Consider the following 13909-nt stretch of genomic DNA (forward strand, 5'->3'; position numbering starts at 1 on the left):
TCTAAAAAAAGACTAAATCTAAGATTCCATTACAAATAACATTATTGAACCCCCAATAAAGAAATTTAAAAAGATAACATTATTGGAAAAAAAAATCTTACAGTTACACAACATCATTTTCATTAAGCCACTGATCACATATGTATATAAATATATCTGCATGAATATGCTTATTTTGTCTTTAAAATTTTAGAATGCATCTTGGTGATCATATTAAAAATTAGAAATAACTTTTAATGAGGATCTTGTAATTGCTAAATCACTAATAAAAATAACTTTAAAAAAGTCTTTAGTAAGGCATACTTGAATTTGTCAGTATATTATACTGCCCAAATACATGGAAATAAGTGAAAACAATAATAGCTATTATCATCATTATGTTATTGCAATTCAGGCGCCCAAAACAAGTATGTATAATCCTAATGTCATCCATTTCAAATGATTTTCGAATCTGAACATTGTTCAGCTCTTCATTAGCCAAGTCCTCTAAGCTATCATCTCCCAGCTGCTCTCAGAAATCCTGTTCTTGCCCCCAACAGAGTCTATTCTTCACCAGAAGAATCAGTCTCCAAACAAAAGTTCACTAGTATTCTCTCATGAACGCCACCCTCCAAATGTTCTCTTCGGTAATTAGACTAAAAGTCCTCTCTAAGGATTCTAAGACTTCCTATTATTTGCTCATTGACTGAGGTTAGACCTCTAATTTGCCCCCTGACTTCTTCATTCACCCTTTTGAAGCACATAACCTTCTCTTTCTTCCAAGATCTGGTACTTCCTTGAGTTGACTTGGCAGAGTCCAATATTTCATTCACAATTCTATTCAAATATCACTTGGTGGGAACATTTTTATTTGACCATGCTCTCAGATAACATTAAAACACTTCAGCTCCATAGTTCCTTTTCTCATAGTCACCTCAATACTTGATAGTGTGTATTGATATTGTGCCAGGTAGTGGTGTACCTGCTTGAGTACAAGTTACCATGCTCAAGGACCCAGGTTCAAGCCATCAGTCGCCACCTGAAGCATGGAAGCTTCATGAGTGGTGAGGCAGTGCTGCAGGTGTCTCTCAATAGATGCCTTTGACAAAATTCAACCTTACCCCCATTAAAAATACTAAAATATATTTTCTTAATAATAGATCTCTATTCTATCAGTGTCATTATGTAAACATCCATTAGATGTCTGCTAGGAAAGCACTCTTTGTGAGACTATTACAGAAGTGGAAGCAAGAAAAGAAACTTCCTGAAACTAGTTCATAGAGTGAGATTAAGAGATAGAAAAAGAACATTAAGTTAAAATATTCATCTGGCCTGAATATTTCAATCAGATATTCTTGGTTAAGGTATTTTTTTTTATTATATTAAGTAAAGGTTGCAAATAAGTTAAACATTTAACTTAGACTAACACTTGTGTATCTTAAACTTGGGTTCTCTGTAAGTCTTTCTCTGCTTATTTTCTTTAAGGCATTGAAATTCTTCAAACTATTCTAGAACACTGATTCCCAGCTTTGGTTGCACTTTAGAATCATCTGGGGAGGTTTTGAAACTCCTAATGAATACGTTGGCCATACCAAGAAGCAATTAAATCAGAACCTCTGGGGTGGAAGCCAGGCATCGATATATTTTATCAATCCCTAGGTACTTCTAATGTGCAGTCAAGGCTAAGAACCAGAGTCCTAGGCCCATCTGTGTCAATTTCACTATAGTTCTTGCTGATAGTCAGAATCGAGTGAAAATTTAACTTATTAAGGTGAAATTTCTATAGGTCAGCAGGTGGAATATGAGTACTTATCTACATTCCCGGATGATTCATTACACATACCAACAGGATGGAATCGTGATCCACAATCAAAAAACCTTTGGGAAGCAGGAGAGCAGTCTATTTTGGAAGTCTCCTTAGAGATTTTTATTTAGCCTGTGTAGTTACAGAATTATCACTTGTCAGTAATAACTGCAGTTAAAGTTTCAACAGTATTTTGAAGTGAATCCTTTATGGGGACAAGTAGAAAATTAAAGTCAAGAGACCACTGAGCTAAAATTTGAAAGATTAAATTAACACATTAATTATCTATAAATTTAGGGATGCTAAAATAATTCTTTTTTTTTTTAGGATTATAGAGTTCCTCTTTTTTCTTTATTTTTTTATTGAGAAGTTAATGGCTTACAGTAGAGTAATTAGTACATGGGTACTATTTCTCATTTCTGCAAGCTGAGAGTCTGCAAAATACTCGTACCCTCAAATTAGGCCCATTATCACGTACCAGGGCCTGAACCCTCCTCTCCCCCAACCCTCTTCCTGTACTCCTTCCCCAGAGTCCTTTGCTTAGGTACAATACACAAAACCAGTCTAAGCTTTAATTTATAGACAGAGAAACTTCTTAGAGAATGTAAGAAATTCTTACAGAAAAGCAGGAAATTCTAATTGGCGTTCCCCTGTCCCATCACTCAAACTTTTTGTAGGAAAATTAGGATTAAATATATATTTTATTTAATATATTTAGTATCTGTGGTGGTAGCTCTGTAATGGAACACAGGACTTGCCCAGGAGAGACTCTGGGATCTACCCATGACATCTCATATTCCACAGTAGTACTCTCCTGTCTCTGTCTCTCTCTCTCTGTCTTGTCTCTCTCTCATTTGAAATAAACACAATCTCAACAATATTTTTAAAACTTGGGTTGAAACATGCAAATGAATGAAATTAAATCACCACATATTGCTGTGCACAAAAGTCAACTCCCAGTGGATCAAAGATGTGAACATTAGATTAGATACTACCAAATATAGAGAGAAAGAAATATTGGCAGAACACTCCATGATCCATGCTTCACAAAGTTCTTCAAAGACTCAAATCCAACAGCAAAGAAAACAAAACCAAAAATAAGCAAATGAAACTGTATCCAACTGAAAAGCTCCCATGCAAAGAGTAATACCTCTGCCCTAGGACATACCTACACCCTACAATGTGGGAGAGAATCTTTATACAACTTGTTTCAGACAAAGGGCTAATAAGAAAAATACATAAAGAGCTCAGTAAACTTAACACTGAAATAAATAAATAATCAAAGAATTCTATTAGAAAGTGGTGAGGACATGGACAGGGACTTCACTAAAGAAGAGAATATGCAGGGGAGCCGGGTGGTAGCACAGCGGGTTAAGTGCACGTGGTGCGAAGCGTAAGGACTGGCGCAAGGATCCGGTTCGAGGCTCCCTACCTGCAGGGGAGTCGCTTCACTAGCAGTGAAGCAGGTCTGCGTGTGTCTTTCTCTCCCCCTCTCTGTCTTCCCCTCTTCTCTCCATTTCTCTCTGTTCTATCCAACAACGACTACAGCAGTAACAACAATAACAACAACAACAACAATGATGGACAACAAAAGGGAAAAGAATAAAAAATAAATAAAATCAAATTTTAAAAAAAGAAGAAGAGAACACCGTTGCACACGAAAAGGTGCTCAAAGTCACTACTCACCAGAGAAATGCAAGTGAAGACAATAATGAGATACCAAGTAACACCTGTGAGACTGTCATACATTAGAAAGGATGGTAACAACAAATCTTGGAGAGGATGAGGAGAAAAGGGGACACTTCTGCACTGCTGGTAGGAATACACATTGTTTCAGCCTTTGTGGAAAATAGAGATTTTCCTGGAGATTTCTCAGAACACTAGAAATGGACCTACCCTATGGTCCAGCAATTTCTTTCCTGAGGATTTACCCAAAGGAAACAAAAGCACCTATCAAAAGAGACCTATGCTTATAGCAGCACAATTTGTAATCGCCAAAACTTGGAAACAGAGCAGATGTCCAACAGCAGATGAGCAGCTAAAAAAGACTATTACTCAGCTGTTAAAAGTGAAGAGGTCATCTTTACCTCGTACTCATCTTGAATGGAGGTAGAGTACATCATGTTAAGTGAGAGAAGCAAAAAAGAGACGGATATACATCTAATTATCTCACTTATAAGCAGGACTTGATAAATAGGGTCATGGAGGGGAACACAAAATAAAATGTTGACTGGGCATGGTATATGACATCAAAACAAAAGATTTGGGGGAAGTGAGGAAGAGGGTGAAAAAGAAATGTGGGGGCCTGGTGCGTAATGGTATTGTATTCATATATTAATGATTGCACTTTAGATCATTATTAGCCCCCTTAAAAATAAGAGTCCTTATTAAAAAATAAGAAATATGTAATAAAGAAAGGAAAAATTAAAGTCACCCATTATGCTTTAGAATATCTGTCCCTTTTATAATTCATAATGTATACCCTGGAGATTTTCATATAATTCTACAAGTGTTTTTTTTTTCTTTCACACAGGCAATAAAAATTCTAATGATTCATATTTTAGTGGCATGATACTTCCAGGACATGAGACAGTGTTAAATGATCTGTGCTGAACTGAGCTGAGCTGCATTCTGAGATGAGAAAAGCTACATACAAGATCAAGTGCTAAGGGACCATTCCTCAATTCATGAAGACAGAACTACCTCTAGAACACAAGTAGAGTCCAAATTATGCCCCAATAGGATACTTCCCTTAGTTTATCTGGAGATTGGAAGTCACTGTTCATGCCAGTAGGTTTTATGTGGGCTATTAACTATTTTTAGGGTGCTGCTTAAGGATTTTGACTCAATAGGGCTGAGCACAGTTGTTGTATTATCAAGTACCATCTAAAAGAGAAAAAACATACAGCTTATGCAGTTAACAATGACATTCAAAATGGTTTACTCTAACAACATGACAAAAAGCTTATCTATGAAATTAAAATGACCCATGGCCTCAGTAAATGGTTTTTGGATGAACAAAGTCATTAATAATATAAAATGAAGATCTAAGTGGTTTATAATGACATATAAAGAAAAATGTGTTAGATTCTGTTTTTCTGGCCAGTTTTCCAAATGAGAAAAGGGAATTCAAGGCATATTGGGAACTAGTATGTTAACACAGTCACTTATTTAAGCTAGTCTTTCTCTTTCAAGGATTGGTGGCACCTATATCATCTCCTTCCTTGAAGAATCAGAAACAGGGTCGGGAGGTGGCACACCTGGTTAAGCACACATAGTACGAAGTGCAAGTACCCGCACAAGGATCCTGGTTCAAGCCCCTGGCTTCCCATCTGCAGGGAAGTTGCTTCACAAGCTGTGAGGAAGGTCTGTAGGTGTCTATACTTCTCTTTCCTTCTCTATCTTCCCATCCCCTCTCAATTTATCTCTGTCTCATCCAATAAAACGGAAAAAAAAATAAGCAACAAGAAAAGGTGTCTTTAAAAGGAATTAAAAGCTGCAGAGTTGTTCATAGGTAAAGAAGAATGTCTTCAGTGCTAAGACAAGCAGAAAGTTCTTGGAATAAAGAAACAACCCTTCCCTAAGGCATTAGACTTGTTACCAGGCAACAAATAAAATATGATTACTTCTAACCTGCCCAAAGTATAGCTCCCAGCAGAAAACTGCTTGCTTAAAAGTGTCTTTCAGAAGTCTAACCTTTAGACGGCTTTACTTCTCAATATATACTACATTTTGACATTTTTTACAATTCACACACACACACACACATTCTATATAAGTATGTGTGTATACACTGCTGTATTTTGACATTTTAAAAACACCCATTATTAGGTTCATTCTATATAAACTATTATTAGTCATATAACCTCATTTACTGCCACTATATAAAAATAGCTTGTGTAATGACTTAATTCCAAAATGCAGTCACAATGCCTTGTGAGGAGATGCAGTAACAGGAACTTTTCATTCACTGCTGCAAAGTATGACTCCCATGGATGGCAGCGTAATGGTTTCTTAAAAAAAAAAAAAAAAAAAACCCAGGTGCAGGGCGGTAGTGCAGCAGGTTTAGTGCACATGGCACAAAGCATATCGACAGACATAAGGATCAGGCCTCAAGTCCCCGGCTCCCCACCTGCAGGGGCGGGAGGTCACTTCACAAGCAGTGAAGCAGGTCTGTAGGTGTCTATCTTTCTCTCCCCCTCTCTGTCTTCCCCTCCTCTCTCCATTTCTCTCTGACCTATTCAACAACAACAGCCACAGCAACAATAATAATAGCAATTACAATGATAACTAGCAAGGGCAACAAAATGGAAAAGTAACCTCCAGGAGCAGGGGATTCATAGTGCAGGCACCAAGTCCCAATGATAACCCTGGTCATACACATACACACACACACACACACCCCAACAACTAGATGTGCCCTTTCTAAATAACCAACTCTGTACTTAACACCCTTAAACAGTTACTCAAGTGAGTTGAAAACCAACCATGTTTACATAAATGTTACAGCAACTTATTAATGATGGTCTCAAGTTGGAAGCCACCAAGATGCTCTTTACTAAGCGAATGAATAAACAGACTGGACTGCATCCACAAAATGGAATATTATTCAGTGGTTAATAAAAAAAAAATCTACGAAGTCACAAAATACATAAAGGACTCAACTGTATATTGTTAAATAAAAGGAAGTCTGAAAGTATTGTAGGAAAATGAAAAAACCTGTTAAACTAAATCTATGTATCCATGTTTCTGTCATTCCTGTAATATGAGATCTAAAAATGTCATCTAGCCATCTCCAAAAAGAACAAGTTGCCTAATTTATAGCTATATGAAGGATTTTGTTATAGTCTTCCGAAATGTAATTATTCACATATTCTTGTACACCATAATATATTTGCAATTTCACATATATATTTATATGTGGATATCTCTGATTTCTATTAATTTTTCAATTTGAATGAAACATAATAAATGTTTCTCACCATTTGTTGTTGCATAACTGCCAGCAGAAGGTGCTACCTTAATCTGTGAGGTGATTAGTTTTAGCTACTAAAAAACACTGGACAACTTTTTATAATGTGCACAGGAATAAATACAGAATTATCTTGAAAATCAAATACTGGGGACCAGGTGTGGTGCACTCAACACAGCATATTCCTTATTATGCGTAAGGGCCTGAGTTCAAGCCCCAGGTCCCCACTTGCAGCTGGGGAGCTTCATGAGTAGTGCAACAGTGCTTTCCCTTAGTCCATTTCTTTCTCCTCTCTCTCTCTCTCTCTTTCTCTCTCTTTCTCTCTCTCTCTCTCTCTGTCTGTGTCTCTCATCTCTATACAGAAATAGAAAAATGAAAAAAAAAAAAACCACTGGGAGCAATGTAGTCAGCATGTAGGCACTGGTACCCAGTGCTAACTCTAGAGGCAAAGTAGTTATAATAATAATGATGATGATTATCATAATAGTAATGAGAAGAAGACACATGTATTGATTTAGAGGGCTTTGAGCAAAGCCTGATAATCTGCATCTATACGCTTGCAGGGGTGATGATGCATGACCACATTTTGAGTAGCAAGTGTCTAAAATTCATCTGGAATTAAAACTACTGCTGCTGTAAAAAAAAAACAAGCCCAAATATCTAACAGTAAAAAGGAATTAAATAAATAAAGAGCAGATTTTTTTTTAATTTCTTCTGCCTGAGAAAGCACACAGGATTCTCTGTGCTTCTAAATCCACTTTGCCTACGTATAATCCTTTTCAATTTCATCTATAAAGAAGAAGGCTTGATAACCTTTGTGCAGCCAGCAAGCTGTGCACTTAGTCATAATGCTCCCCGAGACTATATGAACCAAAGGTCATCCATTTCTACTTAAATTTCTCCATCCGTATGCCTTCAGTCCCTGAAAGGTTAAGTGACTGGTGCAAGGTTACTTATCCAATAACTGTAAAAGTCAAGTCTGAAATCCAGGTCTCTTGATTGCAAATCCAGTCTCCTTCCCCTCCCTTCTTCATGGCTTCTAATAATGATGCACTTCAGAGAATCCAAACCAAGATGTTGAAAGCACAAAATCCCATTTCTGAATTGAATTTTGTAGCCTGAGACTTGGTGCTGCAATTCACAACAAGGACTTCAGGTCTCTAATGCCGTGTGGACAAAGTAAGGGTGGTGGCTTTCTTTGCATTTTAAAATAAGCCTTGAAATTCAACACGGTTTACATGGATTATTAAGCTTCTTTGAATAAATTGTAAGATGTGAGGGAATAGGTTTAGAAGTTGCATCATGGAGAATTCTTTGAAGATTCCAAATACTATCTACTAAGATTGCTAACAAACAAATTACACGCATTTGTTCTCCTGGACCTTTGTGCTATAGAAAAGGGAAAGGATGAGATGATATTGGGTGCAATGTCAGCCTCCAGACACGGGATAACATCTCATTATAAAGATTCTGTTCTGGGACTTGGGTGGTAGGTAGCACACCTGGTTAAGCACACACATTACAGTGCGCAAGGACCTGGGTTCAAGCCTCCGGTCCCCACCTGTAGAGGAAAAGCATCACAAGTGGTGAAGCAAGGCTGCAGGTGTCTTTCTCTCTCTTCCTCTCTCTCCTCCTTCCCTCTCAATTTCTGTCTGTCTCTGTCCAATAAATAAATATAGTTAAGAAACAGATTCTGTTCTCATGGCCAGCAACATTGTTACTTAGTGTGCCTGCTGTGTTATGTGTGCAACTTCTTTTAGAGTCTGCCCCCCATCACACTGATGGAAGCTTTAATGTCCCGCCCTTTTTATCTTTTTCTTCTTTGATGCATATCTGTTTCTAAAAAAAAAGTATCTTCTCATTTCTGAATCTCATTTCTGAAAGAGGAAAGGATCTTCCGTAAGTACTGGTATGTTATGTGCAAATAGCTGTAACTGAGGGACTCAAGCAAGGTACCCAGATTGTTTTCCCCTAAAGAGGATTTCTGGCACCATATCACAAAGTAATATAAGGAAGATAAGTAAGAGGCAGTAATGTTCTCTTTACAGGGTTAAGTGGAGTGAAGATAGCCACAGAGTTTCAACTCACATCTGGTCCTTTTAGGGGAAGTTTTGAGCTATTTATACATGAAGTCTGAACAGTGTTACTACAATAAAAGACAATTGAACCTTGCATCTCTGAACTCAGCCTGGAAATAAAAAAAAAAAAAAAAAAACAGTCCTTTGTTAGGAATCTGTGCTTTTAGAAACAACTATAAGTGATTTAGGTACCAGTTTTAAGGAATACAAGTGACACTGTGATGAAATAGACTTCTACAGAAATTTCACAAACTCTGGGAAATGACAAGTCTCCAGAAATATACAAAATGCTCCAGTGTCTCAGAGGTAAAAGGTGTTATTTCTATCCAATTTGCTGGTGGCTGGAAATCTAGTTCTGGCTGAGAATACTCAGCTTTTACTTATTCTTTATTTAGTTATTAAGATTCAATTATTGAGCTAGTTTGTTATAAGTGGAGATGAGAGAGAGAATTGAAGCATTTTTCTGACATGCATGTATGATGGCAAGAATTGAACTCAGTACTTCATGCTTGAGAATCCAATAATCCCTTGTCTACTGTACCATATCCTAGGGCACACCTTAATCTTTCTTTTTTCAATTTTTTTTTATTGGGGGATTAATGGTTTACAGCCGACAGCAAATACAATAGTTTGTACATGCATAACATGCATAATCTTTCTTAACATCATGGTTTTAACATTAAATTCAGTACTTGTGGGTCAAAGTTCCTTTCTCAATGTCTCACCATGTCCTCCCTCTGTTACCTTCCAGCTGTTATTTACAGGCTCAGGCAAAAATTAATAAAGTCATGGGCCCCCTGGAATACACTTAAAATAGAATCCTTAGCTTTTTCCATCATGAAGACACCAAATCTCATTTGCTATATTCTTACCTTTAGGTTCTTGATTATTAAACAATTTGTTCTGCTTTGTCTCTTAATGCTTTTCAGCCACCAAGTTGCAGTTGCTACTAGGACATCAACCTGACTTCCCTGGGCAGACGACCTCACCAATGTGTCCTGGAACCCCACCTCCCCAGAGAACTGCCCCACTAGGGAAAGATAGAAACAGGCTGTGAGAATGGATCCACCTGCCAACGCCCATGTCCAGTGGGGAAGCAGTTACAGAAGCCAGACCTTCCATCTTCTGCTCCTCATAAGGACCCTGGGTCCATACTCCCAGAGAGATAAAGAATAGGGAACCTTCCAATGGAGGGATGGGATACAGAACTCTGATGGTAGGAATTGTATGGAATTGTACTCCTTACCCTACAATCTTTTCAATCATTATTGAATCAATAATGACAAAAAAACCCTAATGGCTTTTTTTTTAAGTCAGTTCACACAAGCAATCTTCAGAATAATATTTCCTGATCGTAGGTCCCCAGCCACTAATTTGGTGTTTAGAATCTTGCTTCTAAGAAGAAATCGCACAAGTAGTCCTACTTTGTCCAACTTCTCAGGACTGATAAGAATAGGATTAAAATGAGAGAACCAACCTATTAAACTTTCAAAACTTCACACTAAAGTTAATGTCACAGTAAAATTACCAATCTGAAGGAAATCAATTGGTTTATAGATGGAGTAGGGCAAATAGTTTTAATTCCTTAGCTGGTTATCACCTCTAGGGCTAATAAAATGATCCTGGAAAGTTTGCAAAACACAGCTTTAGGGTAAGTATGAACAACAACTGCTTAATATGAAAGTCAACATTTTGCTAGCATGGTTGAACAATAATAAAATAAGAGTAGCAATAATAGAAGGGGCAGACAGGAAGTTACTAACCCCATATCCCATGTCACTAGGTATCTTTATTTGGGGATATGGTATATTCAGAGGGATAAGAAGTAGCAACAGCATTCAGCTGCTATCATTCTCCTATAAACAAGGGTGGCAATCATTTGTAGATGTTACAATCAATACTAATGAAAACATAATGAGCATAGATAACTTACTGTGCTGACAGTGAATCCCATTAAATCCACGGGGACATTTGCAAACATAGCCTATGAATGTGTCCCCTCGGTATGCTTCACTGATTTCACAGGTTCCTCCATTGTGGCATGGATTAGGGATGCAGGGGCCTAGAAGAGACAGAGAAAGAACATTCTTTATGATCCCTATGCTTCTTAAAAGCTGACATTGGCTCAACATACCACAGCTAATCACTTGACAGAAAAATGTTATCTAGAAGACAAAAAGCGGCTTAGTAGGTAGTGTGTAAAGCTTAGAATTTGTGACACACTGGACTCAAGGCCCCATACACTCTCTCCCTCTCTCTCTCTCTCTCTCTCTCTCTCTCTGGAAAAAAAAAGTTGTAAGTGTTCTGGATCCTAGCTGTGAGGTTCTGTAGCTCTATATTCTAGATCTGAATTCTAATTTCACCACTTTCCAACTTGTGCTCAAGATGCAATTTAACCTTTGTAAGTGCTAGACTCCTTTGCTAGATGTTAACACTAACAGAATCTACCTCAAGGGATGCAAAAAAGTGTAGATATATAAAACAGCCAAAATAGTGTTGTTACATATTAAACAGTAAAGAAAAAAGTCAACACTGAGAAATATGCTTACTGAGTTCTCTGAATTGTAGAATATGTTTCACAAGCTTTCAAGGTAACAGGGAATTACAAACTCTGGGACTATAAGCACTGAAGAGCTTCTGAATCCTGGTGATGAAAATAACATAAACTTCCAAACGACTGTAGCCACCTAGGTCAAGTGAGGCAGATAACTGGAGATAGGGATTTTATAAAATATTTATGAATTGACAGTGTTGCAAGTTTCTGAACATCCAGTTTCTGCCAATTGCTAATAAATAGCTCACCTAAAAAGGCAGACATGGCGGGGGGGGGGGGGGGGGCAGGTGGTAATGCACCGAGTTAAGCACACATAGTGTAAACCACAAGGACCAGGGAGAGGATCCCACTTTGAGCCTCAGGTTCCCCACCTGCAGGGGGGTCACTTCACAAGGCCTGAAGTAGGTCTGCAGGTGTCTATCTCTATCTCCTTCTCCTTTCTCAATTTCTCTCTGTCCTATCCTATTTTTTTAAAAAAGGAAACATGACTTCCCGGAGCAGAGTGTTTGTAGTGCAGGCACCTAGCCCCAACCAACAGCCCTGGAAGCAAAAATTTAAAAAAAGAGGAAAAGAGGCAGACATAGAAAAGGCTGGTTGGTTTGTAATCATTACTGAGCATTAAGAAAGTCACTGCACAAAAGTTAACAGATGCTCGTGCTACTTAAGAAGGAAGAGCCTTCCTATTCCCTTGATGAAAATTGCCATCAGTGTGGTTACCTAAGCCCCAAAGGGGTACAGTGCTGAGCCACTACTGTCCGACGCTAAACTCTTCTCTGCATTTATTAATTTGGGGCACACTATTAGTGTGGCTGACATTTTCTCAGTGGCACCGTTTGATGTATTCTTGTGCCTAAGCTTCTTTCTTATTCTCTTTTGAGGGGACTCCCCTCATGAGTCCCCACTTGAGGACGTGCCATATTCAGAAGTACTGAAACAGCATTACTGCTGCTTTCATTCTGGAAAGATGGTTCCTATCTATCCGTGTTCTCTTTCTCATTTCTCCACCATTGACATTCTTTACAATAAATCTTTGTGTCTATCATTATTGGCATTATGAGACACATACATGATTTCACCACTTTGAAGTGACTTTTTAGGTAGGTAGGCATTGGATCGACCTTCTCGTGGTGCATCCCGTGAGTACCCATTCATTGGGGAAACTGAGGATCCTTCCTAGCCGACTGAATCCACATGGATCCCAGTCACTTTCAAAGCCAGCAACAAGCAGCTCCTGACAGCTTTCAACCTGACCTGTTGACTGGCTACGGAAGAAGGGCAAACGCTAGAGGAAGAAGGTAGGTAGGTGACAGAGAACAGCACCTGAGATCTCTGTATGGCCACACCATTCCTACAGGGCTGTATTCTAGGACTAGAACCTGGGCAGTGTACATGACAAGGCAGGTGTCCCACCAGGTGAGTTATTTATCTGACCCCTCATTTGGCCATATAGTTGGTTTCTTGGAAAATGCCAACTGCACCCAGGAAAAATCCTAATTGGATATTGCGATAAAGGGGAACATCTACTTGAAGGAAGATAAAGGTCTTAGAAGATGAAGAAAGAACGAGGAAAAATACAGTGAGGACCTTGAGAACCATTCCAAAAGTGTCAACACAACTGACCTAACCTCTGATCATCTCCTCTCCTGATATTATAAAATACAGTGAGGGACTTGTTTTGAGTCAAACTGGTCCCATCTTGTTTCCAAGTTGTCAGGTTGACATATACAGGTTAAACTTAAACAGTATCACTCAGACATTCAGTAACTACATAAGGGACAAGAGACACCTGCTATTCTTTTTTATTATTATTATTTCTTTCATTTTTAAATTTTTTTATTTAATAAAGGATTAATTAACAAAACCATAGGGTAGGAGGGGTACAACTCCACACAATTCCCACCACCCAATCCCCATAACCCACCCCCTCCCCTGATAGCTTTCCCATTCTCTATCCCTCTGGGAGCATGGACCCAGGGTCATTGAGGGTTGCAGAAGGTAGAAAGTCTGGCTTCTATAATTGCTTCCCCACTGAACATGGGCGTTGACTGGTCGGTCCATACTCCCAGTCTGCCTCTCTCTTTCCCTAGTAGGGTGTGACTCTGTGGAAGCTGAGCTTCAGGACACATTGGTGGGGTATAATCCAGTAATTCCTCTCCTGGGGTTATACCCCAAGGACTCCATAACACCCAACCAAAAAGAGGTGTGTACTCCTATGTTCATAGCAGCACAATTCATAATAGCTAAAACCTGGAAGCAACCCAGGTGCCCAACAACAGATGAGTGGCTGAGAAAGCTGTGGTATATATACACAATGGAATACTATGCAGCTATCAAGAACAATGAACCCACCTTCTCTGAACCATCTTGGAGAGAGCTAGAAGGAATTATTTTAAGTGAGCTAAGTCAGAAAGATAAAGATGAGTATGGGATGATCCCACTCATCAACAGAAGTTGACTAAGAAGATCTGAAAGGGAAACTAAAAGCAGGACCTGACCAAATTGTAAGTAGGGCACCAAAGTAA

The 13909-nt window shown here is 38.5% G+C and overlaps 1 protein-coding gene across 3 annotated transcripts in view; it reads right to left on the reverse strand.

The window, feature by feature from the left end:
* Positions 1-13909, reverse strand: part of EDIL3 (EGF like repeats and discoidin domains 3) — a 425344-nt gene that overhangs the window by 213777 nt on the left and 197658 nt on the right. For all 3 annotated transcript variants that reach the window (XM_060201139.1, XM_060201136.1, XM_060201137.1), the window contains one exon: positions 10767-10895. In XM_060201139.1, the coding sequence (XP_060057122.1) occupies positions 10767-10895 (129 nt within the window). The remainder of the gene's footprint in view (positions 1-10766; positions 10896-13909) is intronic.

Source organism: Erinaceus europaeus, chromosome 11, assembly GCF_950295315.1.
Source record: "Erinaceus europaeus chromosome 11, mEriEur2.1, whole genome shotgun sequence".
In the NCBI taxonomy this organism is placed as follows: domain Eukaryota; kingdom Metazoa; phylum Chordata; class Mammalia; order Eulipotyphla; family Erinaceidae; genus Erinaceus; species Erinaceus europaeus.